The sequence below is a fragment of the Botryllus schlosseri genome, chromosome 5 (assembly GCF_051294905.1).
Source record: "Botryllus schlosseri isolate E-star chromosome 5, Bs_hap1, whole genome shotgun sequence".
NCBI classification, from domain to species: domain Eukaryota; kingdom Metazoa; phylum Chordata; class Ascidiacea; order Stolidobranchia; family Styelidae; genus Botryllus; species Botryllus schlosseri.
Window position 1 is genome coordinate 21,401,470 of NC_137240.1, and position 27,125 is coordinate 21,428,594.

The 27,125-nt window shown below is 41.7% G+C and overlaps 2 protein-coding genes across 2 annotated transcripts in view; one reads left to right on the forward strand and one right to left on the reverse strand.

Moving 5' to 3' along the window:
- The window catches only part of LOC145439855 (uncharacterized), a 366,083-nt gene that overhangs the window by 143,859 nt on the left and 195,099 nt on the right, over nt 1-27,125 (forward strand). The gene's annotated exons all lie outside the window — the stretch shown is intronic.
- On the reverse strand, nt 1,001-23,431 carry LOC145439951 (uncharacterized; the record flags this gene model as incomplete). The annotated part of the gene is made up of 10 exons (XM_080317619.1): nt 1,001-1,863; nt 1,918-2,077; nt 2,133-2,220; nt 2,275-2,395; nt 3,188-3,348; nt 3,408-3,707; nt 7,727-7,918; nt 7,977-8,498; nt 9,863-10,527; nt 23,266-23,431. Coding segments are annotated over 10 exons (2,667 nt in total), but the record flags the coding sequence as incomplete, so codon positions are not given.

Below are 27,125 nucleotides of genomic sequence, written 5' to 3' on the forward strand. Positions count from 1 at the left end.
AATAACAAATATTGTGGATCGTGAAAGTTATTTTTAATGTAGCATTATTTTCGGAAAAAAGAGGAGGCATTACTGCATTTGTTTTTATGCTTCAACATGTATGTTCTGCAGACAAAATTACTGACAGCAATTAGGACTCAAAGTATATGATACTCGGAATTGAAAGTGAAATACAAATACTACTTCTAAGAAGCGGAAAATATATTTCAGGTCTTTTGTCCATAAAACTTCAAAAGTGATCTGCTAAAACAGGTGTAGTGTTCAAATTAGCCAAGTTTTCCAGATTAGCAGGACACGTCATGGACTGCTAGATTACGAAATGATAGGTAATTGCTAGATTGCGAAACGGTAGTTTCAAACGTTATGGTGGGCCATATTTACTGTGATGTATTATTTGATATGGGCGACAATGCGGTGTGAGCGGAACCAAGCCATCCGGTATATATTCACTGATACTTTCGTGAAATCATATTTGTCACTCCATAACTACTGTTTGCGAAGCGCAACAAAATTTATGGGCTTTACTTGACTTTAATGAATATTAAATGTTGGTACTCCGTGAAAACAGCCCCGAAATTCATCAGGCTATCTTTAGTATTGGAGGGTTTAACTACTTCTACTTGACAAACTGAAAATAGCGAAAAGTAAGTAAGTAGATCACAAAATACTACGAAGTAGAAGTGGAGAAAATCAGATCTACTTGAGTAATTACCAGAAGTAGTGGAAAACTACTTGATTAATTCCAAAAAGTAGAAGTACTTCGTTACTGACCACCTCTAATTACCAGATGCAGCTCAAGCCAGTCAAACTGTACGCAAATACCTGGAACAGCCACTCCGTCCGCCGAGGCGAGTCATCAAAGGTGAAAAATGCAGATTTGACAGAATTTCTGCTATGTGCACAGTGCACAGGCTAATAAGCGGAAGGTTCACCGCACTGTGTACCCGCGCAGGATTCCAAAAATCCAACGCTTTAACGCGACGGAAATCAATTGTATGAGTGGGTGGAATATAGTGTTTATTTTCATCCAACCGAAACTCACGAGAAGCAGAGCGCAACAATGATGTTACAGGACACGATCGCAGACACATAACATGACCATGGATCGCATATGGAGGATCAAATATAAGTTAGGAGTAAACTACTTTGGGCACCCCAGCATCTAACAAGTACACTGTCTTGGGTTGTAAAAAATTCCATCAAATAATCAAATATTAGTAGCAAAAATACAAAGTTGGAAGCAATATTCGGCTATGAGTTGGATAATAGTGTTAATATGATGATAAGCGGTAGCGACAATTCACGGATGTGTTGTGATAGTTCATTTCAAGTGATAGCCTCTGAGTGGTAAATATATTCGTTGAATAAATAATCTCTTCTCTCTACATATCAGTACCGTACATGCAAAATCAAAAGTTACTGTCCCCGCAACAGCTTTATTCGCCAATATGCGCCATTTAGAGCATTCATAATACTATTAGAATTGTGTTGTCATTACGTCATTACGCTTCGGCATCATAAACGAGAGATTCATTCTCGACGACTGTAATGATATCCTGATTTTCGTCTCTCTATTCCGTCGGCGTGGTGGCGTCGTCGCCTGCCACGTCTGCGGTTGAATCTTCCGACGGAGAGATCGAGGAATCAGGTATTTCCAAGGCTATTTTCCTGCGGATGCCGTGGTCCAAGTTGATGGTGAGCCCGAGCAGATAAAGGATATCTGGCTTTTTGAAACCTCCATCTCCTAGCATCTGAAGGAAGGATTTGAAATGTTCCTTGTCCCCATCTAGTAACTTGAGCTTTGGGAAAAGCTTCTTGTCCACATCTGCTGTCGATTCGCGCAAGCGATCTGCGACTCGGTGTCTGAACAAAAGAAGTTTCAGGAGTCACATAAACAGGGACATGTCACAAAACAACCGATAGATCTCCCAAATGGTGTGCTCGTCGGGAATACTGGTTACGTCCAAGCCCGCGACTTCTTGCTGAACCACGTGAAAGATGAAACTGGTACGAAACGGCCACTCCTCGGCGAGCACGATCCATTGAACAAGAATCTTCGCTAGTCTCTCTCTGCGAACTATTTACAAGGAACAATCAAGTAGCGGATTGTTTCCGAACTAAAGATGACGAACCGATTTTCGGGAATCCTTCGACGGCTGGACTTTCTTTGAGTGTACCCATTCCTTTAGCGTTTGACCGCACGAATTTCAGCTGATTTTGCTAAATGAAACAGTGGTTACGTAACCGCAGGAGTGTTCGCGTCCGACCACCAACCTTTTCAACGACGCAGTTGATGAGGCACGAAGTCAACGAAATGATGTTGAAGATCCTCTTCATGTCCCGGGCGTTACCATGAATATGTCGTCGAAGATTTTCGTCCTCGTAAAAATATTTCCTTAAAACAGCGCCATTATGGCAGCAGTGTTTCTTAACCTCTTTGGATTGCGGGAACGGTAAAATTTCAGAACGAATATTACGGATCGGCGAAACGCCAAAATGATAATCAACCTAAAATGTAACGACGACAGATTTATGCAATTCGAAGTATTAGAATCTTCAATATATTTGAGTATTTTTCTTTTGTTTTATATTACTCGTCTTTTTCAACCCAGACCCTGTGTCGTGGAATATTTCATGAACATAAATTAGGTTGCGACCATGGATGGTTGCGACCATGGATGGATGCGCAGCACCGTGCAGGGCGAAATAAAAATAACAGTAAAATGATCTTGAACAATCTGTTTCTCTTGAAAGTATACCGCGACATTGCGTTTCGCCTCATTCTTACTCTGTCGAATGTCGCTCAATTGAACGGCCAAATTTATCGAAATTTGATTAAAAATTATTCTTATCTTTCATAGATATCTGTTCTTCAACGAACTTTATCCTACATTTTTTGGTACAACGCTTGCATCAACAGTAAAAGAGCCGAATTCACATGCACCCCATATTAGGACTATATGGAAACATATGTGCTGCAAATTTTGACATCAATTCTATATTGTATGCTTCAGTTCTCTAATAATTGTTGGAAGGACAGACGTCCAATTTTTAGCATTTTGTGACTGAAAGAACATAAATATAAAATCTTTGCTGAACCAGAATGATATTTTATAGGAACATGTGGTCGATAACCAGTGATCTATTATTAAATTAATGTGTGTTTGAGATGGAGGCAAATAACTACCTGCACGCGAGCAAGAATCTTTTGCGGCCGATATCGCCCTCGGCATCTGACGTCGCGCCAGCGCTGCCGTCATGTCTCGCGTGTTGTCGGGCGTACGTGGCCGTAGCGTCCGATTGGTCCATGAGCCCCGCGATGAATCTTTTCTTCATCTCCTCGTTCAACTACAATGGAAGGGTGAGACTCGCACCGCAAAGTAGCGCCAACGATCAGACGGACGAACCTCTGGTAGACAGACGGGCATGCTTATGATCTTCCTCAAGTATTCCCGGCCAGACACGGGGGAGCTCTCCAGTACATATCCAAGTTTCGCTACGACGCAATTTCCGACGATCTGCGGGTCCGCCGCGAGCATACAGATGAAAGGGGATGACTTTTCGCTAAGAAGTATGCTTATCGCCTCCAACACCGCGTGGACCTCGTCAATCTTCACCTGGTCCAAGTCATCGATGGAGATTATGACGCGATAATCCATCCGCAGAACAAAGCGGGCGCAACGAATAAGTTTCGTCATCACCTCGACCTGCAACACAGGTTGTTAACTTAGAAATGGGGTCGGGGACGGGATACAAACTGTCGTGGGTAGTCGAGCCGGTGTCGGTTTGGATATTGGCTGAAATTATTAATTTTGAGCCGCGTCGGTATGGCACCGGCTCGTACAATTTCGTCAACCGCCATATAGTACTAGCGTCAGATTGCATGATTAAGACGCCGGTGACGTGCATATTGGGCGCAGTTCTTCAAATTTATTATACCGTAGCTCAGTGGTTCTTATACTTTTTAGACCGCGACCCAAATCTGACTTTTAAGGCCTCTGCACACTGACCTCGCGACGCAACATCGCGAGTTGCGCGTTGCGAGTTGCGAGTCGTAAGTCGCGAAGCAATGCACACTGGTCCCGGCAGTGCCCACAAGCGGCAACTACAGCTCTTGCACGTTCTGTCCGAAGTCTCGCAATGGATACACATTGCACAGCTCCCGATAGATCGCAAAATGAATATTTCGATGGGTATATATGGGTTTGTCAATGAATAAGATGACGTCTTATATGCACACACCTCACCATTAACGAACCAATATCATATTTCAATGCTGAAAACGCATAATCTGGGTGACCCAGTTAAAGGCGCTATTTTCGGTTGCCGATCCAAATTTCTGGAGTTCTAGCTGTAGCCTATGCTACAGACACCAAGCCTCTCTGTATTCCACTGCCTCAGTGACTGCATCAACTGTCAAGCACTCATACATTAATTTCTTGATATGATAGAGAACAACATTCAAATGCATTATAATTTTATTGTGGATGAATCTTAACAATAAGTCTTAACAATATTCAAATATAACTCCGGGATTCTTTCCTTTTCAATCTTCGATTCGCCCTCAGGTGTCAAGCATGAAAACTGATCCGTAGGCCTGGTTGATTCATTCTCCATAATGATGCATATTCCATTTCTGACTTATAATATTAGCCACTACAATTCGTACCGAAGTCTGATAAAGAGGAGAGTAGACGAAATCTAACATCAAGAGTTACACTGCTGCTATACCTAGTCAACAAAAAGATTTTCAGACGTCGTGTACTGAGATGTACCGGTATCTGAAATATACATCAGTGAACCCATGACATACCACGATTATATGTACCTGCTCAACCCAGTTACCAACCAATGTACACAGACAGACAGACAGACAGACATTTATTGCTTCGTCAAACATAAAAAGTTGACTGGAGGTGACGATATGGCATATAAAGGCCTTGTTACTCGTCACCTCCATGGCAGTGAAATATTCAAGTGCACTCATCCCAATAAATATAACAGTGGACAGTCTGCAACAAGAAAGAAAATAATAATCACAAATAGAAGACAATAATAAACACAAATATATAACAAAGACAGTAGCCATGGCAACATACTAGGTAAAGCAATATGAAGTCAATAAATACATGTATAATTTATAAATCAACGGGTACTAGATAGTAGATACTCTCATTTCTGATAATAATTTGAAAAAAGGTAATCCTGGTATTGGGTTTTGAATTCATGCTGAGGTAGCTCTTTGATACTGTCGGGCACGTCATTCCAAATATTTGGGCCCATATATTCAATGGACTGTTGGGTCAGTCTGGAGTTCATACGGTGAACATAAAGATGACCAGATTCCGATGATCTAGTAGAATACCCATGCACAGTGGAAGATTGCTCAAACAAGCTATTAAAGTAAGGGGAGATATTACCGTTTGTGAATTTATGCATCAGGTTGGCGATTTCATAATTATACAAATCGGGTAGCTTAAGTATCCTGAGAGCTAAATAACCAGGAGTAGCAGATGACCTAGAATCTATGCCACATATATTTCTTATGGCTCGATTTTGGATGACACAGATTCTGTTTAAATCCGTCTGATTGGCCTTCCCCCATACACATAATCCATAAAGCAGATGAGGGTGAAATAATGAGAAATATATGGTTCTCAAGGTCTGTCTAGGGAGAGAATGTCTCAGTCTCGCTAGAATTCCGGCCGTAGCAGATAGCTTTTTACATAGATTGAAAATGTGGGTCTTCCATTTAAGATTGGAGTCAATGATAATTCCCAGATATCTTGTATGGGTTGAGGGTGCAATAATGACATCAGATACCCTTAGTGAAAAAGTTGAGGTAGCTTTACAATTGAAGACCAGTACCTGAGTCTTAATTGGATTAATGGTTAGTCGGTTGGTTTTCATCCAAGCAGTCATCTTACAAATCTCGGAATTAGCTTTGGTTTGTAGAGAGGTCAAGTCTGTAGCAGATATAAGTACACAAGTATCATCAGCAAATAGGACCGAGGTCTCTGAGATACATGCAGCAACATCATTGATATAAAGACTGAATAATAGGGGTCCTAAAACGGAGCCCTGTGGTACACCACACAATATGTCACCCTTTTCAGAAGGTAGGTGATCCTTACTGTAAACATATTGACATCGATTGGTAAGATAGCTTGTAATCAAATCCGAGGCTACACCTCTGATTCCATAACACGAGAGTTTACTTATAAGTATTGAATGATTGACAGTGTCGAAAGCTTTTTTTATATCAAGAAAAACAACACATGAAATCATACCAGAGTTGTGTCTCTGATAAATTTTGGAAGTAAGGGCAAGAATTGCTTGATTTGTGTCAAGATTTTGTCGGAAGCCAAATTGGTTGTCTAGTATGACAGGTACTGACAGGACACTGTACAGGTTAAAATGAATCAGACAAGGTATATATCTAATAAATCCACCTGTAGACATACAATGACTGAAAGTTTCGCGGTATCGGTAATTCCTGAGCTGGTTGGCCTTTGGTAATTACCAAGTACCGGTACTGCTTACAGTAGAATGCGCTCTTGCAGTTAAGCTTCAAGTTTTTAAATGGCCTCAAATTAGTCTAAATTCAATGAGGAAACAATTATAGATGCCAAAACACGCAATACCCGGACAAACTATTGCGGTGACATAGAGCTAACGATCAGTAACTGCTGACCAGTCGCTCGCAACTCGCGACAAAGTTGAAAATTTTCAACTTTGTCGCGGAGTTGCGCAACCCTGTCGTAGACGGCATGTTGCGAGTTGCCGGCGACTCCGGTCTGCATGGTCCAGTCGCAGAAAGGCGCGATTCTCTTGTTTTTTCGGGTCGCGAGCTCAGTGTGCAGAGGCCTTTAGTGGTATCTCGCGACCCAAGCAACACACACCAAAATGAAAAATGATCACACACCAAAATGCAAAATGAATGCATTTTGGTGATTTGCATTTTGGTGATGAATGCATTTTGGTGCCGACCAATTATATCAATAACAAAGGGTTTGGCCACCCAGCGACGGTCAATTATCGCCACCGAACTTTTTGGCACCGCACTTTGCCCAGCCGTATGTTGGCCCAACGTCATATATTCATGTATCCAAGCGTGGGCGGGTTTTAACCTCATAAACCGGCAACCGCTCGTTGTACAACTCTACACTAGAGCGTCCCAGGTCTCCACCGGTGTTTTCCAGAGAAACCAATGTTGAAAAAATCTTATCATGAATTCAAAGCAATTTGTTTAATACAAAGGTCGGCACATCTTCATGATCAAGTCATGTTCTGGTGGCGACTTCTCCACGTGTCTCGCTTATTGGCCATGGTACCAATCTCAGTGACCTCCGATATGCTCAAACCAACTACAGTAAATCGCGCGAAATGCGAAGATATTTTTGTTGTTGCAATGACCTCAAATAATATCACATACATATTAAAGGACCGTTCTGGTACCGTCGCGACCCAAAATTATACCCTTCGCAACCCATGTTTGAATCGCGACCCATACTTTAAGAACCACTGCCGTAGTTGCATCGAAGCCGGGTTTGTGCGTTTCAGACAGGACGGCAATAGTGGCGGGTATTGTGAGGGATTTATCCCGATAAGGACTGGACGTTGACCGGACTCTATTTGGTTATAGCCTCGTTGGGAACCACATTCATAAATTTTCTGAAATGGCAGGAGTCGAATCGGAGCAGGATTTCAGTTTGAAGAAACAAACCTCGCGCTTCACGAGCGACATGAAGCCAAGCTGCGACGCCATGTCATTCCGCGTACCCTGGAGCGCTCGCCGGATTCGTTTTGTTTGCGAGTTGAAGAGCGACCAGGCGAATTTGCTGATGAACACGGCAACAGAGCCGGATCCTGGGAGCCAGATGAGGAATTGAACAAGTGGGGTGGGAGTTCTCCAGCCCTGTGGGCGTGAACAAATTGAAATAACGGGAAAGCAACCCGAATAAGGCAATACTCACTGAGGCGGCGATACCGTAACAAGTGAGCGGTGTGACTATGATTGCGAGCACCAGGATAATCAACCAGTACAGGCGCGGTAGATTGCAGTACGTGACTGGGTGACGGACGAAGTGAGTACAAAACCTTCGGCAGCAGCAGAAGATTCTGCTCACGCTTTCACGCCCGGGAAGGGATCGCATTTCGATAACGCTTTCCCGCTCTTCGTCATCAGAAGCCGCCGTATGGTCGTGTACCAATCGAGCACTATCATCCGACGCGCGACATTTCGAAGCCGTCGGTGGCGTGGTCATCGTGGACACTCCTTCCATCGCCAGCGTATCCTTGGCGTTTCTCAAATCTGCGCTCGTGCCGAAAGTGATTTCATGCCACTCTGGGAAGTCGTCAAGTCGACGGATAGACTCCACGACGCCGTAGCGTTTCATGGCGTTCTTGATCTGAAGTCGTGGGGTCTTTTTCGAATTTAATCGGACGTACAGCGTACGGTCGGAACCGCTGAGATATTTTTGGGGAACCTCTTCGACCTGCAAATGGAGGAAGGCAGCCATTGTATACAGAGTAGATAGAAACCAGGTTATGCTAGAACAGCGTTCTTAACTTCTATAACATGTTGTCCATTGGACACTGGTGGGTTCGCGAACCAGCTCGAAGTGGTCCACGGAAGGCTATAAATGTTGCAGCTGAAACTGTAAACTATGTTTTCATTTTTAACTTCTGCCTTTATTTTGACTTTCGTCCTAATTTTGTGTTAAAAATTCTTCGAGTGGTAAAAATGATTTGGTGAATAAATTCTGTGTTGCTGTACTATTTCATTTGGGGTTGCATTTTCAACAGAAATAAATTGAAAAGAAACATGTTTAAAACAAGGCTCTCGTTAAAAACATGTTTTTTTAAGCCATTACGTCACGAATATTGAATTGTGACGTCACAGCGAATTGACATTGACATTTGAAAATATCGGGTATATATAGCTCCCTTGACGACATATCTACGTACTATTGCTGTTGAACCAACCATTTTGAGGATTCCAACCATCCCATATCGTAGGCTATACGTCGGCTATATCGGGTGGTAATTGTCCGTAGGCTCATGCAACATGTTTTTGGAAAGTATTTTCACGATTAGGGCATAATTTTTTTTAAAGGCCTTCGTTTAAAACACTGTTTAAAAAGTGTTTTGAAAAACCATTTGATTTAAATGCAACTTTAATTTCATTGGTTATTTTGTAACTTTTTAGGTAAAAAACTAGACCAGGTCGAAATTTATGGCCATTATAGAAATGTTCGGTAGTTAGGAGAACGCGGAGAGGAAATATAGGGGTGCTGACTCGATGACCTCTAACCACCAAACAGGGTTGTAAAGACTCGAGTCATGATTCGACTCGAGTCGCAATGTTTCATTGACTCGACTGGTACCCGCCTCATTTTGCGTGACTCGACCAAGTCATACGACTCGTCACATTCTATATGACATATTCAAGTATATTAGAACCGATATTTGGAAAATATACCCAGAAACTGTATTTTATCTGTTTAAAAAAACAAGTTAATAGCGAGTACAATTAAGTATATTATGGAATCAACATCATCCAATAGTTTTACAGAAGTGAGTCGATCCTGAATTGAGCTCGATACTGAATGGTATAAATACTATGACCTAAGCTCGGACTCGACCCGTTGCTTACTGACTTCAACTAGGACTCCACTCGGTGGTGACGTGAAAATGACTCGACTTGGCTGGAGTCAAAACTGTAAAATTCAAATGAACTTGTGACTCGCAACCTTGTTAGTATGTCACAAACCTGCCACTAATACACCTCAAAGGTCCGCAAGATTATACAAATGATAACATACCTTGATTAACACAAATACAATCGTTCAACACTCACCGAGAGAGCTCTGAACAATCTCGACGTCACGACACCGAATTCCACTTCGATTTGGTCCGAGATGTTCGTGGCGATGGCTGCCCACAGCGTATCGCTCCCAGCGTATTCCCAAGCCTTGAAACTAACGAAGATATATCGCCTGGGAAAGCGGACATCTGTAGTCGCAGCCATCGTTAGAACTTCATCTCCAGGTGGTGCATCCCTTAATATCTCCGGTGCGCTCACACCAGGATCCCCGACGTTGTTCATGTCGCTTTTTTGGATCGGCATCTTCGTGAAGAACGCGTACACCACGATACGCAGTTTGCCGCGCAAAATTTTCATCGAAGGAAATACCCCTTTCCAAGCGAGGCCGAAAATGATCAGCAGTTCGATTGGGAAAAGAACACATCCTACAATTGTCACGATGCGCAACAACTCTGTGCGAGGGTCTTCTTCTGTAGGGGCTGAGGCGGTTGTCGTGACTGAATCGTTTGGCGCGTTAAATGGCGGGAGGAAAATATCCGGATATACCACCATTGTCACCGTGACAGCGAAGATCAGGATAGTTAGCAGCAAAGCGAGTGTCCAACACAAGAGCCAACCGGACTTGTGGCACCCATAACCTTTGCTCGGTATCTGTTCTTTTTCTAGCTTGTCTTGATTTTGGAGGCGATGGAGAAGGTCTGGAAAAGATTTGAAACTGCATATTGTGCAGCCATTTTGAAACGGACACCAAATCCAGAATGTATGTTCGTGCATTTCCGTTCAATGTTGTTACCGCCAATCATTATTTCCTCGTGTGTCGTGCTTGTATTTATACCGTTTGTGTTCTGTTCTCTGTGGACTTTTCGTTTAACTGCACTCTGGATCGTGTTGCGTGTCTTTAAGTTTTTCTGCTGATAATATACTCATTTCATATTACAACCTCGTCGTATGAGTTATTGTTCAAACAAGATCAAGAACGTAACACAAAATGCATTCATATGGGTACTGTACTTATCTAAATTGTGTAAAAGGCATGGTGCGAACCCCTGGGTCGTGTTAACACGAATTTTTACAAAGGGTTCGCTGTAAAAGCGACCGTGAACACTGAACACGGACCTCTGGCTTGATGTGACGACATAATTCTAATTTCAAACACGACAAGCCTACATTGTTGAACCCGCTTGTTGAAGTTAGCATTACATTGTTTCTAATTCCCGCTATTTTAATCGTCATATGCAGAAGGAGCAGTATTTTAAGCGCCTTTTGCCTCAGTCCGAAGGATACCGAACTCCTCACATATCTGCATGCATTAGGCCTACTGCCTCAGACTACCATGCATTCTCATCATCAATTGTGTAAAATTATCAATTGATTGGTTGAGTCAGCACAGTTCGCTGATAATTATCTACGTGTGATATGTAATGTGTTAAGTTCGGTATAATTCGTGATTACAGGCAAAGCTAACAGCAATGACCGTAGAAGTTGTATTATAATATTAATAATTAATAAATTACTAATTTTTTCTCGAAAAGTTCCAGAAATGGTATGCCATAATACGTTCATCTCATCTGCTCTAATATCTTTCTATTGTTGTTTTGATGTCTTTATGTCTTGCTAATCAACAAGATCGTCAGGAAATATATCAAGATGACTGAACAGGAAGTGAACTTTCATGCTCGTGTTTGTTCCACGTTTTCCATACGCTGATGCGAATTTTCGGACCAAAAGTTTGTAGTTGGGTGCTTTGTGATCATTTAAAAAGTTTTGTTTACTACATCTCAAGATAAATTCCATGCAATGTGCTCCTTCCTAATATGAAATTGAAATCTTTCATCTGTATTCGGATCTGAAATCACTCAAAGATACCAGATTTAAGCTTCTCGTTTGATAGGGATACTATAGGTATACCCATGCACTTTGTTGACTTAGCAGAAAATTATCCATTTACAAGTCAAAAGAAATGAGACGCATATGAATATTGTAGTTAAGCTTTTCAAGAACAAATTTCATAGCTTTATACTCCTCTTAGTAGAATGACCAAATGATATAGGAGAATGTGTATTTCCGTCGTGCAAAATTACAATTTTTAGGCTGGATAAACTGCTTTCTTGACAACAAAAATTTCACACCAAGTCATGTTTTCATTGATAGAACGATTGAGTAAGACATGAGGGTACTTCTGAGTCAATTAAGTATTTATCCGCAGTATGAAATTGGAAAAATCTACCATTTTCTTCCTTTCAAGTGAAATATTCAAGGGTAAATACAGTAATTTTTAGGGTATAAATATCTTCCGAAGAAGAGACAATCTATCAAAGCTATATAGTGTGGTATTTGTAATCAGCAAACTTGAAAAGCTCAGAAACGGCTCCCATCTGTCAAAAATAAATCATTTTGTTGACCAGTGTAATGAGAGCATTTTCCAATTAGATTTGAATTATAATTACGGCTACACATTTTTTTTCAAATGAGATTAGAATTAGAATTACTGAAATCGCATAAACTTGGAAATTTAATGAAATTGTGAATGAAAAATAAATACAGTAAAAATCAGTTCCTATCAAATCAAAGTGAATTCCCATTACCAATAGAATGGTTAACCTCTGCACACCAAGCTTGGCTCGTATTGCACTATAGCAGGGGTCACGAGTCGCGGCCGGCGACATGATTTGAAATTTTGGAAGAACGAGACATAAAGTATTTTGGGATGCTGAAATTGATTTCATTTTCAAATGTTGTTGTTGTTTCGCCTGTGCCTAACAACACTATATTCTTAACTAGCAGAAACGGCTTCGGCGATGGCAACAAAATTCCATCGATGGACAGTTAGCTGATGTGAAGAAGTATACTGCCTTGAATTGCCATGGCTAAGACCACGACGCTTAGTAAAAATAGCGTAGGGCGTCCCCAGTACCCACAATTTCAATCTTCAGGGTGAGATAGTCTTTAAGCTAGCCCATATATCTGGCTGGCCCAAATATAGATTCATTAGCCGCTTGGAAGCGTTGTCGGGTATCGTACACAGCTCATAGTTCAAAATAAAAGGAAGTTTATGATCATGATATTTCTTGTTCTATCTGTTACTTTAATAAAATAATACTTCTTTTGTGGGAACTATGACCATCGTCCATGTTAGTGAGCGCGGCGTTCTACTAACGTGAAGTTTTAAAAACGTGGTTGCTATACTGTGTGGCGTATTTTGTGTCGATACCGCATTCTTGCGACTCGTGTCCTCTACGAAACTTGAAAAGTGACCCCGGACCCGTTTTGAGTTGACTACCACTGCACTATACAGTTTTCCTATGCATGGTTGAAAACTCTTTCCGGTCGAGCTGATGTTGCAGTTATGCCTACGACTTCTCGAGCAGCAGCCTTGAGATGAGCTAAACTAGTGTCTCTTTTCCAGTAACTCAAAACATCACAGTCCACGCTCTCATAGGCCAACACCCATTAGTTGCACACCTCCACACTTAAGCATCCCAATGGTCTTCGACGGCGATTTCTACAGAAACCAGCTGGACAAATCTTGTCATGAAGTGAAAATAATTCGTGTAATACAAAGGTCGGCACATTTACATGATCAAGCAATAATTTCCGCGTGTCTTGCTTATCTTATTGGTTATACCACCCAATATCGTGACTTTGGATGTGTAAACCAATCCCCGCGAAAATCGCATGAACGCAAAGAAATATTTTGAAAAAATTCAGCAAATAATACATACATATTAACTGTTCGCCCTGGTGCCGTGTCGAATGGAAATTGTACCATTGCCGCTCATACTTTAAGGCGGGGGTTCTTGAGGTACGGGTTGGAAAATACTGAGAAAGCGGGTTACGATGATACGGCTTGATCATGAAAATGTGGCAATAAACCTTGTATTATACAAATCTGTTTGATGTTATATTAAAATTTTTCCAACATTGGTTTCTCTGGAAAGCTCCGACAGGCGTGGGTATTATTCGGACAGTATAGAGCAGGGCTTTGGAGCCGGAGCCGGAGCCCGGAGCCCCGGAGCCGTTCATTTTCACCGGAGCTGGAGCCGAAGCCGGAGCTCTACATAAAATTCAGCCGGAGCCGGAGCTGGAGCCCGTTGTTTGAGGAGTAGCTCCGGCGCCGACGCATTTCATATAGGATGCTATTATATATGCAACAACCACATCTGCTGATTTATCATAATTGAACAGTAGGCCTGAATTTTAATGCTGTGCACAGCAATGGCATAGAGTGAAGTGCGTTCTAGTGCAACTATGATGTTATCGACAATTGAAAAGTATTGTATTATGCCGTCACAAGCCGGCACGGCGGCACCTATGTCTTCGTTGCTACATCGGATGTTACTGACGGATGACAGACTCTAGATCAGTGGTTCTCAACCGCCGGTCCGCGGACCGGTACCGGTCCGCGAAGACATTCCTACCGGTCCGCCGGGTAAATTACAAATTTTTACCTTAACTTCAAGATGCAATTTTGAAGGCTTTTCCATTGATAAAATAAATTAAACATTTAAGTTATTTAAACTGATTCAGAACTTCGTGAGGTAACTTTAGGGCTAGAAACAAGTTCGATCTGTTTGATACCTATACAGCGCAGTTCGCGTGATCATTCGCTTTCGATTCATTCGTTTGTGCAGGACCGTATCTGGGGCACCACAAACCAGACCAATCGGGGAGGAGCCGTGTTTGAAAGGGGGCCAAAATTATTTTGAAAGGGGCCCAAAATTATTTTGCAAATGAACATAAATCATATCTTTTTTTTTTTGAAACTTTTTCCAAAATTTTTTAAATACTTTTTGCGCTTTGCGTAACTTAGGGACGGCTGCATCAGTCGCGATCGTTTCTTGACCGCAGACCATATAATACGGATCATCAGCGTTTCAAGGCATAGATGATGATCAGAGCCCATTATCTGTGACATTAGATCAGTAAAATTGGATCCACCTCGCGAGGTGGTTATAAGAGTTGATCGGCAGTAGAAACACCGTCCGAACGTACGCCAGACAATATGTCCGACTGTCAGTGCAGTCCGAGGACACCCCATACATGATGTCCGAGTGTCAGCACAGTCCGAGCATACCCCACACATACGGCAGACATGGTGTCCGAGTAGCAACGCAGTACGAACGTAACCCAGACACAGCCCAGTCGTGGCGAGATAGCGCAGTGGTGTAATCCGCGGCTGCAACACCAATGGGTTCGGGTTCGAGTCCGACCGAAGTCGACTGCGGAATTCCGATACCTAAGTGTTGGAGGTTTATCTATATAGGCTCCTCCTTGCCACCTCATCCGATAAGCGGTGTCTTACAAAAAGCCTAGAGGTGGGCCGTGCTATAAGTCGGCAGTTACGGAAAATAATGACCAATGTCAGCCTGCTGGTGCAAATGACCATAGTAGTCGACAAACATCGTGAATGCCACAAACAAACAAACAAACAAACAAACATACCCCAGTCATGATATCCGAGGGTCAACATAGTCCGAACATACCCCAGTTGGTTACGCTGCGTTATATGTGTTCGCTATGTAGTTACTAACTTGTGTGTTTATCGTGCAGGCTTGTCTCTATCTAACTCTAACCGCAGGCGACCACTATTTTAAAACCTAATTTCACGACCCATTTGCTGTATTTGCACATATCTTCGTTACATCGATTATCACAATACATATAATTTCTACCTCCATCTCCGAAGCGTCATATGTCTGGATCGGTCGTGGAATTTCAGGTCAATTCAAAAAGCTGTTTCAATAACTGCCCTAAGTTATAGGAGCAGTTACAAATGTGCTGACAAGTACAGGTGAAAACATCCACTCAACTGTGGGGTATGGGGTCGAAGCCCCCGGAGATTTGGCTTATCGTCGTGTGGAGGCCAAGACCAACGTTTTTGGTAGTGAGCAGACGAAGTGCTTTTCGGCCTGGATTTTCGGATAGCAGGTATAACGGCTTAAGGTGTTTTCGTGCGGCGCATTGTATTCGTATAGTTGTCTGAGTAGCCTGCGCCTGGTGGTAGTGGGCAATGAGCAAGGTAGCACGACAAGGTGCTTGGTTCGACTCCGAAACGCTTGTTCTCTCGATATTGTCGAAGAGAAGAATATTATTCGAGTAGGTGAGGTCGGTTAAACCCACGGCCTTCGGCGCGAAAAACTATAAACGGCTCTCGGCAGTGGCACGTTCACCTGGACCAAGGCAATTTTACCTCGACTCAGCAGCCTCACTATCATGAAATCGTATGGATGCCATCATGAAGATAATTAATTACGATCAAACCCCTCTAAATCCCACTTTCTAGCACCATATAATAGCAATAAACCGTTGCATACTTTACATTTTGGCTTCATTTCAATTTGTGAAAGTCCACCGGTCCGCCAAACATTTTTTGAAATTTTACCGGTCCGCGACGTGAAAAAGGTTGAGAACCACTGCTCTAGATTACTATAGATGACTAACCTATGGGTAGATTGGTAATCTATATAGACCAGGAATGGCCAACCTTTTCGGCTAAAGGAGCACATGCAATTGACGAACGAGTGCGCGGTCCACTAGCCGCGCCAAGCGGGTAAAATTTTTAAAGATTATAAATAAACTAGGTCAATAATATTAATACTTGAGTATATTGCGGGTCTACTGTATACCGCCCGTTAGGCTCAGTTTGCAAGGACACGACTATTCGGCGTCTGGCCACATCGATATCGAAGGTCTCCGATAATATGCGACAATCATTTTGTGCCTACATTTCACCGTCGACAATCTTTATGTGAGCGAAAACGCGAAAAGACTTTCTCCCGTAATTGCGAATACAGTTAGACTCAATCGGGTAAATTAGGCGTTTTTTTCTTCATTTTCAGTAGGGGGTAGGTTACCAAGCAAGAAATCGTGTGATAATTAAACACGCGAAGCGTGAAGAAAAATTTCACTACTATTTTAGTGTATTGTAATGTACGACGATTTACTGAAAATGTGATAGGACCCTGGATCTGCCAATGCGTCGGAACTGATATTTTAGTCATCAACATCCCAAGTGTCGCAGCCAGACTTGTAATTTCTGGTTGGCATTGCAAGTTCACAATCTGAGCAATTCATTTTCGATAATATAATAGGAAATTACCTCGCGGGCCACGCAAAACCCTCTCGCGGGCCACATTTGGCCCGCGGGTTGGCCACCCCTGATATAGACAGGCCCATTCGATAATTTCAGAGCCGGAGCCGGAGCTGGAGCCGGAGCAGTGGTAATGATGCGGCTCCGGAGCTGGAGCCGGAGCTAATGTATGATCGAAGAAAGCTCCGGAGCCGGAGCTGGAGCAGTTTAAATTTACGGCTGCTCCAAAGCCCTGGTATAGAGGGAAGGAAAGAAAGAGCGGGGCCTAACTGACGCACCCCATTTTTTAACGCGTATAATTTTCAGAAATGAATCTAACTGTAATCGCAATTTTGAAAGAACGGTATACTCTAAGTAGGCTTACCGTCTATCACCGTCGAAGACCGTTTTTATGCTTTAGTCTGGCGACGTACGCAACGAAGCGCAAGACAGGTATTTCGCGTTTGTCCCTTTCTGGACCGGGAAATATGAACACATGACGTTTTACGCAGCGTACGCGGCTGGACAAGGTGTGGTTCCACAAAGATCGCTGATTGGCACAAACATTCGAAAGTGATGTGTCGGGTCATCAAAAAGCTCGGCACTCATATTCTCGTCCTTGCAGAGAAAATAATGCACCCCTATTTTAAATCATGTGCGTCATGCGGCATGTATCATACCATTGCATTAGTGATCCCTTAGTTCCCTTGGTGGGCTTTAGGGCATATTGGGAGTGATTCTGATTGGCGATTTTCTATGCAATTACTTTCCAATTAAATTTGCATTGTTAACAATTTCGGAAAGTACTGATAATGCGATGAGACGTTTTGTTTTGACTGCGGCGCTTATCGTGTGCTACGACAGTAATTTCAGTAATTTCGGTCCATCTTTCATCATAGGTCCCTCCCATTTTTCATGGGCCCATAGCTTGAGCTTTGCTCGGTTCATCTTCACACTGGGCTTTGGAAACACTGCGACGGCAGTGATGTCAGCGATGAGGCGCCAAGACAGACTTCCGACACATATAGCATTCGGTCCGAACTGGGATTCGAACCGCTCGCTTCCCCCATGCCCAAACGTGAGAATGTCATTGCTTAAGTGGTTTTCCGCGCTCAATACTCTGATATTTATCTCCTTTGGCCTCATGTTCTAACACAGTGTGTCCCAAACTTTTTTGAGCTACCGCACCCTGGAGAATGAATAAAGTGTCACCGTCACCCCCCTCACTACGCCTAATCATGAAATGAAAGTCATTTTGCATTTAATACTGCTAATATTGAGACGGATGAAGCTGGTGTATCATTATCATCATTCTCGTCATATTGGATTGAGTTTTGATAGGAACAATATCAGTCAAAAATCTCTAGTGTTCACTTCATGCTAGTCGTGTCGGTTTCCGCTGTGGGTCAGAAACTTGGTGACGGCACTGAGAACACGTTCTATCAACTATGAGCGGGGAAGGGCAACGACGAAAAAGCCAACCCGACTCCAGTGAGAGTGTTTATTTTTTATTCAATTGTGCATCTAGAATCAGGGGAAGGCAACATACGGCCCGCGGGACGGATTCGGCTCGCGAAGGGATTTTGTCTGGCCCGCCAAGAGTTTTTACTATGAAATTGAAATTTTATTGTGAATGTATTGACAAATTTTATACGCCACAGAATGAATCCAACTTTGCGAACCTGACAAAGATAGACATTTAATTACTTGCTCGGTTCGGGTCTACTTATACATTTTCTACCATGAACCTGTGTTGGCATGACTCGAGTCACCTTTTTCGTATGACTTGACTTGACTCGAATCACCTTGGAAAAATGACTTGACTTGACTCGACACTTCAGAAATGCAGATTGACTCTTGACTCGAATCAAAATTTACAAGTCAATTTAAAGTCATCAAGTAATTCATGTTGACTAAATCGCTGTATCTTGCATAAGTTCGACGAGCCTCCATTGTTATATCACAAATAAATTGATCGCCAACGCAGTGATCGGAGCTTACGTTGTCGTAAACTTGCTCACCTCAACCAAACCTCTTGTATATAATTTAAATCAAACGAAAATCGCTCATACGTTGGTAATTGTATATCGTGGATAGGTAGGTGGGTAGGTTATTGAACTATATAATTTTTAAAAATTCTGAGGTTTTGTATGTTATCTTTTATTTTGGCTGATATTTGAAGACTGAGGCTACACCTCTATACTTGCGTAGTTGAGCAGTTCTGCGTATGCGTGTGCGATACAACGCCTTTTGCGAGTAAAATCAACTCTTCATTCCATTACTCGTCGCCACTTAATCCGCGTATAAGCGGTGTCTTACACAAAGCCGAGAAATGGGCCGTGCGAGTCGGCAAGTTGAGGAATATATATGAAGAATATTGGCCCGGTTTAAATGACTGTAGTAGTCGACAAATACCATATCTCAAAACAAACAAACAATCTGTTTACCCTTTCGTTAATTCCGAATAAATGGATACTTCATCTGTATTTAAAACACTTAGCAAAATGTAATTACTTTGAATCATGTCTAGTACTTAGAAATTTCAACTTGACTTGACTCGTGACTTGACACGTGACTTGACTTGACTTGACTTGACTAGAGTCACCTCCAAATATCGAGTGACTTGACTTGACCCGAATCACCTTTGAAAATCAAATGACTTGACTAGAATTGACTCGAGTCAAACTGTGCAATGATTCAAAATGACTTGTGACTCGAAGGTAGTGACTTGATCCCAAAACTGCCACGAACATTAACGAGGAAGGCCGCGTTCCAATACAACTGATGTTCGCGATAAGTCTTTACTAAGTGTTTCCACATGCGACATGCAACCAGAGTTCAAAAAACTAGTCGACAATATTAAACGACCACAGATCTCTGATTGACTTCAATAGCTGTTGTAAATAGATTCAATAAATACTGTTCTGACTCTATGCTTTAAACTTGAGTTCACATCAAATAAACTGCATTCCTTGTATAGGTGGATAAATACGCGATTAAGGTATAATGAATAATGAATATATTCTGTATTCCGGCCCGCCAAGTGCTTCTTTTTCCTATATCCGGCCCGCCGACTGGAGAAGTTGCCCGCCCCTGATCTAGAACGATTGATTGAAGATATTGAACTTTGGGTTGAACTCGAAATTGTTCTACACTACAATTAGGGTTACCATATTTTGGGAACCTGAAAAGAGGACGCTTTTTCAAAATTTTCGGACTTATAATACTGTAGTAAAATCCGGAAAAAATGGTAAATTGTTCCCGATTTTGTGGTTGGTTGACTAAAAAAAAAGGTCGTTTTTCTGGCCCAGGTCCCGAAAAATTCGCCAGACCGTTACTCGAACGCTGATTTCCTATATCTCAGTCATCCTAAATTTTCAAAAAAGAAGACATTTAGGTGTTCTCTGAGGACACTTTCAAAAAAGTCAAAAAAAAAAAGAGGACAAATCCTCTTAAAAGAGGACGTATGGTAACCCTAACTACAGTATAATCAGCTGGACTGGTAGCTCATAGAGAGCTAGAGAATTGGATAAGTTGACGTGTCGCAAAATTCTGGTGAATTATCACGGACTTGTCACCGAATACGGACTGTGCCATGTTCGCCTTAATGAGATTTCATCCTTACTAAGATCGGACATATTCTACTCGTAGATTTTGTGAAATACGCCGGTCCAGTAGGAGCGATGTCGTTTCTCGCAACCAGAACGTCGTGCCCGAGGCCACGGCGACAGCGCTGTGTAAAATCCACGATCGTTTGAAACAAATGACAAAATCACGCAAGACAATTTCTCTTTAAAAGCCATCACACCTTGCAATGAGCAATAACTGCTTAAATACTTCGTAGTTCTCACAGCAGCATACAATGAACCACGCTTTTCGGGATGCTGCCGACTGCTAAATTAGTCCATTGATGGCCAGGAATAACCATGTCAAGTAACAGTCCAGAGGTGGTCAAAGTAGTCAAGAAAGCTACTCAAGTAGAAGTAGCAGTAGCGACGAAGAAATCTACTCAGGTACGAGTAGAAGTACTTCTGCCATAAGCAACCTAAAACTACTTGAAGTAGAAGTAGAATTGACTGACTTTAAAAGTACTCAAGTAAGTAAGTAGTTGTGAAAACGATTCTAATTCGTTCACATGGATTGTAAAAAGGTGCAAATGGAGCTATGCGAAAGGTGACGGACGTGCTTGATTCATATTGATGCATACCAACATGCATCCAATTTTCGATAGCATAAGCATTCATCCACATCATGACAGTATTGATATGGAAATGCGATACTAATCCTCTGTTTTCTCGAACAGCACGTTTCAGAAAATATCATGGTACAGCGCCCTCCCCCATATTATAAGGCCCGTAGTTTGGTCGAAGAACCATACGGAAAAGTTGTACAGGATGCGGTGTAAACACTTTGCGCGATTAGTAAACGTTAATAAAAAGTGTGATGGACGGTAAAAATGCCATATTGTGTAGCTTTATTTCCGGAAATTAAAGGCATTACTATACTTACTTTTATACTTCAACATGTATGTTATCCAGACAAAAGCACTGATATTAATTATAACTCAAAGTACATGATACTGGGAATTAAAAGTGAAATATAAATACTACTTCTAAAATTGGAACATTTATTTCATGCCTTTAGTCCAGAAAGTTTCAAAGGTGGTATGCTAAAACAGCTCTAAAACTAAAAAAAGTCAGTGTCCACTTTCCAGATTAGAACACGCCATGGACATGCTAGATTACGTATGACAAGTAAATGCTAGATTGCGAAACATCAATTTCAAACGTTATGATGAGCCAATTATACTGATATGAATTATTTCATATGGACGAATGGCGACAATGTGGTGTGAATGGAACCAGGCCAACCCGCTAGCTAAATTGTATTCATCGATACTTTCGTTAAATCATACTGGAAACTCCGTATCCACTGCGCGCGAAGCGCGACGAAAATTCTTGGCTTTACTCAACTTTTATGAAAATTAAATGTTGATACTCCGTGAAAACAGCCCCAATATTTCTCAGGCTATCTTCCTGATTTGCAGATTGAACTACTTCTACTTGACAAACTGAAAATAGCGAAAAGTAAGTAAGTAGATCACAAAATATCACGAAGTAGAAGTAGAAGTAGCGAAAATCAGATCTACTTGAGTAAGTACCAGAAGTAGAGTAAAACTACTTGAGTACTTCGAAAAAGTAGAAGTACTTCGTTACTGACCACCTCTGAGTAACACTGGACTTTTCCGGTACCGCTGAATAAATAGACGGATGACACAAAATTGCTCTTACTGCAACTATTATGCAGTTTACTGCAAATCTAGCTGCTTTATTAATCAATCGTTTCAACACTATACCCATCAGTTGCCTTCTAAACCTTCACCGCGCGCATTTGCTCTCAGCGCCCCCTACCGCCCAATTTTCTAGCCAGTGCCCCTAATCGCCAATTTCATGGCTAGCACCCCCTTCACGCTGGCGAACGCCCCCGACGGGGGAAGGGGCGCTGGCGCCCACTTTGGGAGCCGCTGTTCTAACACGAAGTGTGTATAGTGTAGTAATTTCACAGGTTGCATTTAGATCTTCATATAGTTAGTAAATGATGGATTTTTTTTCTGCATCAACTTATTTTGTAGCAACATTTGGTGTACCAATTGAAATTGACGTTTTTTATGCAAGGCTACGACCATCACCACTAGACATTTACGCTGGAGGGATGCATAGTGCCGAGTGATTGATACTTTAACTACCACTGCAACGACAATACTCCAAACCGACTTCCAACGTTGTCGAACATGGCTATAGGACATGTCAGGCCGCGGATCCTACGAACTAATTGCCATATCACTTCATTGATTAACACATCGATTTCGTAAAATCATTTTTAGAACGCGTAGCATAGCACTGAAGTAATTCTTCCTGCTTAGTTTCTTTGGCAATATTCAAATATTTCAGTGGTGCACAAGTTGCGGCCCGTCAGATGCCATTTTGTGGATCACGACTGTATTTCTGGCTTGAATCCTTCATAACAGTACATCACTAAAATTCACCACCATTGTCAAGATTTCATGTAAGATTTCAGGAGCTTTGAATAGGAACTGTTTCTATACATTAATGTGCTTAAATGGTGGTGTTTGTTAGCTTTCCTATGCTGCGACATCTGACATCTGAGCGATGTCGACATTTGTAACGTAGAGCAGGTTACATAGTTCACAGTATAGCATCAAATACGAATTGAGTTATTCCCACGGTTTTTCAGTGTGCATCTGCAACAATGGCGATTTGTGCTGTCGGTGATGGCGGGGTAAGACCAATAATGAAGTATCATAAGGATTATTGCGTTAATGAAATTAATTAATGCCATAACTTACTTTCAAGGTGTTTCAGGAGGAAGGATTTTCCGCTGCCCCATCTCGCGTAAATACCGACAGTAATGGAAGTCTTGGCGTTGTGGATGCTCTCGGCGATGGCACTCGCGTAGACTGACGATTCGATGTAGTCGACTCCGTAATCTGTTTCGCCCAGAAGCTGTCCTTGTCATAAGTTGCCGTCGTGGGCTGTGCAGCTTTCTTCGACGGCATCGTTCTAACTACTAGTAAAACAACAGGTTTTACTGTCACTGCCAAAATAAAAAAAAAATAGATATCCAGATGAGTCAATAAATCGACATCTGACTGGGATATATCACGCGTATCTTTAGCCATAATCGCTTTGTAATAAAGTCGAAGGCTAAATGTGCAGAGCTTCAAAGCAACGTATCAGCACCCAGTTAGCACATTTTCGCAAATACATTTCCCTCCTATGATCGTAACGCCCAAATACAAGCTGGTTCGGGACAAGCCCTCTTAAAGTTCGCGCACAACAGTTTCTGCTAACCTAGACGCTATCAAAAACAGAAATTGAACGCGTCACTAACGCAAACCTATTTCAAAGTTCGTTGACGCGGTTTTTCGACAAATGATGCCCCGTACGCGTTGCAACGGCAGTTAGCGGCTGGTTACCGAATCACTTTTGTTTCGCAAAGAAGAGAACCCCAATCCCAAACATTTACGTTCCTCATTATTCAACAGGGTACGCGAACAAATGAACAAGAGGAATGATCATCTATTCGCCCGCATCATATTCGATGTTGTTATTTGATATGAGACGCGGTATCTCTATATCACAATATAAAAACAAGATGCCTTCTTTGCTACGATTTTTCTGCCTTGCAGATCGCCACATATTAAATCACATGCCCGGCATGTCCTGTCTTGACGCTCTTCGTTAACAACTAGGGATGGTGTGAACGTGAGGTTCACGTTCGCGTTCTGTGTGTGAACCTCAAAAATTTAGAGGTTCACGTTCACAAACGAACCTTGGTAGGTTCTGCACTGTGAACCTTTTTCATATTTTATAATTTTTCACTTTATTATGACATCTTTGGTTGAGATTTATTGCATTGCAACTGCGGACCACTCTATGCATGGCGCTGACAGCATATAAAAATCAACACTAAACGAGCATGCACCTTGACAATCTCAAAATATTTACTTGCTTTGTTTTCCGTATATGTGAATATTTAGTGACTCTATGCTGTGTGCTTGACCCGCAATCACACAAGATCAAGAGCAAAATACACTACATGTAGTCAGGTAATGATGCATATTCAACCAAACAATAAAATTGATATCGTTGTCTGATGTAAAAAAAAAATTTAGCAGACTTTCGGGGTCAATCTTGACTTCATATATTTATTGTATCATAAAAACCAAATCCGTGCGATTGGGGTGTTGGATACAATCGGTAGCAAGAATAAAAACCCGTTTTACACTATGCTCAATATCAACGTAGCTATACTGAGACGCCGAATACATTGTCCGGTCTGGCCTAGACCCTTAAGGTGTAAGTTTATATTCCCTTTGAAGTGCTCATCGAAATTGTTGGCAAAGCGACAGAAGATATGGATTTTACGGGGTTATTATATCATTTGATTGCCCCAGTTGATACATTTTGTGACGTTTAAAACGTCAATATGTACTTCAGCATTGTGGTATTATGCTACTCTAGCCGTCGCTAGGTATTGCATACATTAACATAGGCTATCACTTCACTGAAATGTATAGTTAGAATTAGAAATATGACGTCACGTGGCGTCATGAGGTTCTCGGTCGCGTTCACACAGAACCTTTCAGAAATGTTCGCGTTCACGCGAACCTGAACCTTTCCGAGGTTCACACCATCCCTATTAACAGCCAACATCTTTCGTAAATCTGCCACGAAATCAAATGTTTATGAGGGAAGATCAGCGGTATTGAAATGCTTAATGACCAGCCCTAATTACGAGTTACATGAGGCTTCCGAAATCATATAAGCGAGGTATAGTCTTCTGTCCGAGTTTTAAAAATAATCCAGATGTACCATTGCTCTTATGTATACCTCATCGTCCGTGTAGTTTTTGAGGCGGCGAAAGACTACTACACAATCTAATTTTCTAATGAATATCTTGAGAAAGGGAGCAGAAATGTACGTAAAATTATGAATAAAGTTGATGTAATATTGACTTCGCTAGGAATGATTGTGGTTGAAAAACATCTGGGGATTGAGTCGATCGTTTGACTTCTTCAGCGGATATCTTAGAGGCGTTTGCCACCCTTGTGAGTTACGCGACCAAGATACTCGATTCTTGATATAACAAATGAAGTCTTCGGCTCGAAACTCACCACTGACACTAGTTTCCATGTTATAAACCAGCTGTTCGCAAACTTTTTTAGCTGGTGTTAAATTGGTTAAATTATAAATTATTCGCAGCATGCAAGAGAATAAGAGCTGATTCAACAGAACATTTTAAAGTGTAAATGCGCTGAGTTTGCTTGTTTATACGTCACATAACACAATTGACGTGCGCTCAGGGGAGGAAAGTGAGGCAGTGCCTCGCCTGTCGTAAAGACGAGTAAAAGAAAATTGTGAATACCTTCAATGAATATTAATATTTTCCTTCGATGTCTAACATCCGGAATGTCCATATTTATAGTTCAAAATTACAGCACAAAAGGAGAGAGGTGTGGCTCAGGTGGACACTGACGGGTCATGCACCCCTGTAGATTATGGTATCGTAATCAGTGGTCGTTCATCAAATTTCTGCACCCGTTACATGAGCACACTTTGATTTTATGATCTATATCCATTTTGCGACTAATCAAAGGCCCTCCTCCTACATTTCCGCAATTTTTGGTTTTCATTTTGCGAATAATAGTAAAAATACAGGTACCCGTGTAGAATACGGTATTCTAAACAGTGGTCAATCAATAAATTTCTGCAACCGTTACATGAGCTCCCTTTGATTTTATGAACTCTGTCCATTGTGCGATTAGTCATAGGGCCCCATCACACATTTACGAAAATTTTAGTTTACCCTTTTGCGACTAACCATGAAAATACAGGTACCCATGTCGAATATGGTACCCTAAACAGTTTTCGATCATTCAATTTCCTCATCCGTAAAATAGCTTACATTGATTTTATGAGGGGACCCCTTCCAACATTTACGCGATTTTTAGTTATCATTTTGCGAAAAACCGTGGAAATCCATGCACCATGTTAAATATGATACCGTAAACATTGGTCGATCAATAAATGTCTACACCCGTCAAAAGATTGTACACTATCTATTTCGCAATTAGCTAAAAGGCCCCCTCCTACATTTCTGCGATTTTTAGTTACCATTTTGCGAATAACCATAGAAATCCATGCACTCATGTGGGATATGGTGTCGTAAGGAGTGGTCGATGCTCAAATGTGTGGACCCATTAGAAGTGCCGACTTTGTTGTCAAATACCGTACTCTGTATTCATTTTGCAATTAGATGAAAGCCTTTAAATCAGTGGTTCCCAAACGGTGAGAAATTCCGCACTGGTGGGGAATTTCGGGATTTCTGTTGGGGAATAGACTCACTTTTGAAAAACTCTTTACAGTAATATTCTCCTTTGTCGTTTTGAAATGCTGACCGAATATTTCATAGCTCATTTGCAATTCAGCGATTCATGTGATCAGTGCCTCCAATTAGCGAGGATCGCCTGGAGCATCACGCGATCTCCGGAAATGTTTTTATTCATTTGTACACCATCGTCGGTCATGAAACGTGGTGATAGAAAATTACGATTCGTTGTAATAAGAGCTCATATTGCGAAACATTTGCAAGGGAGATCGGGGACTCGCTAATTGATAGCACTTAAAAATGAAATTACATATT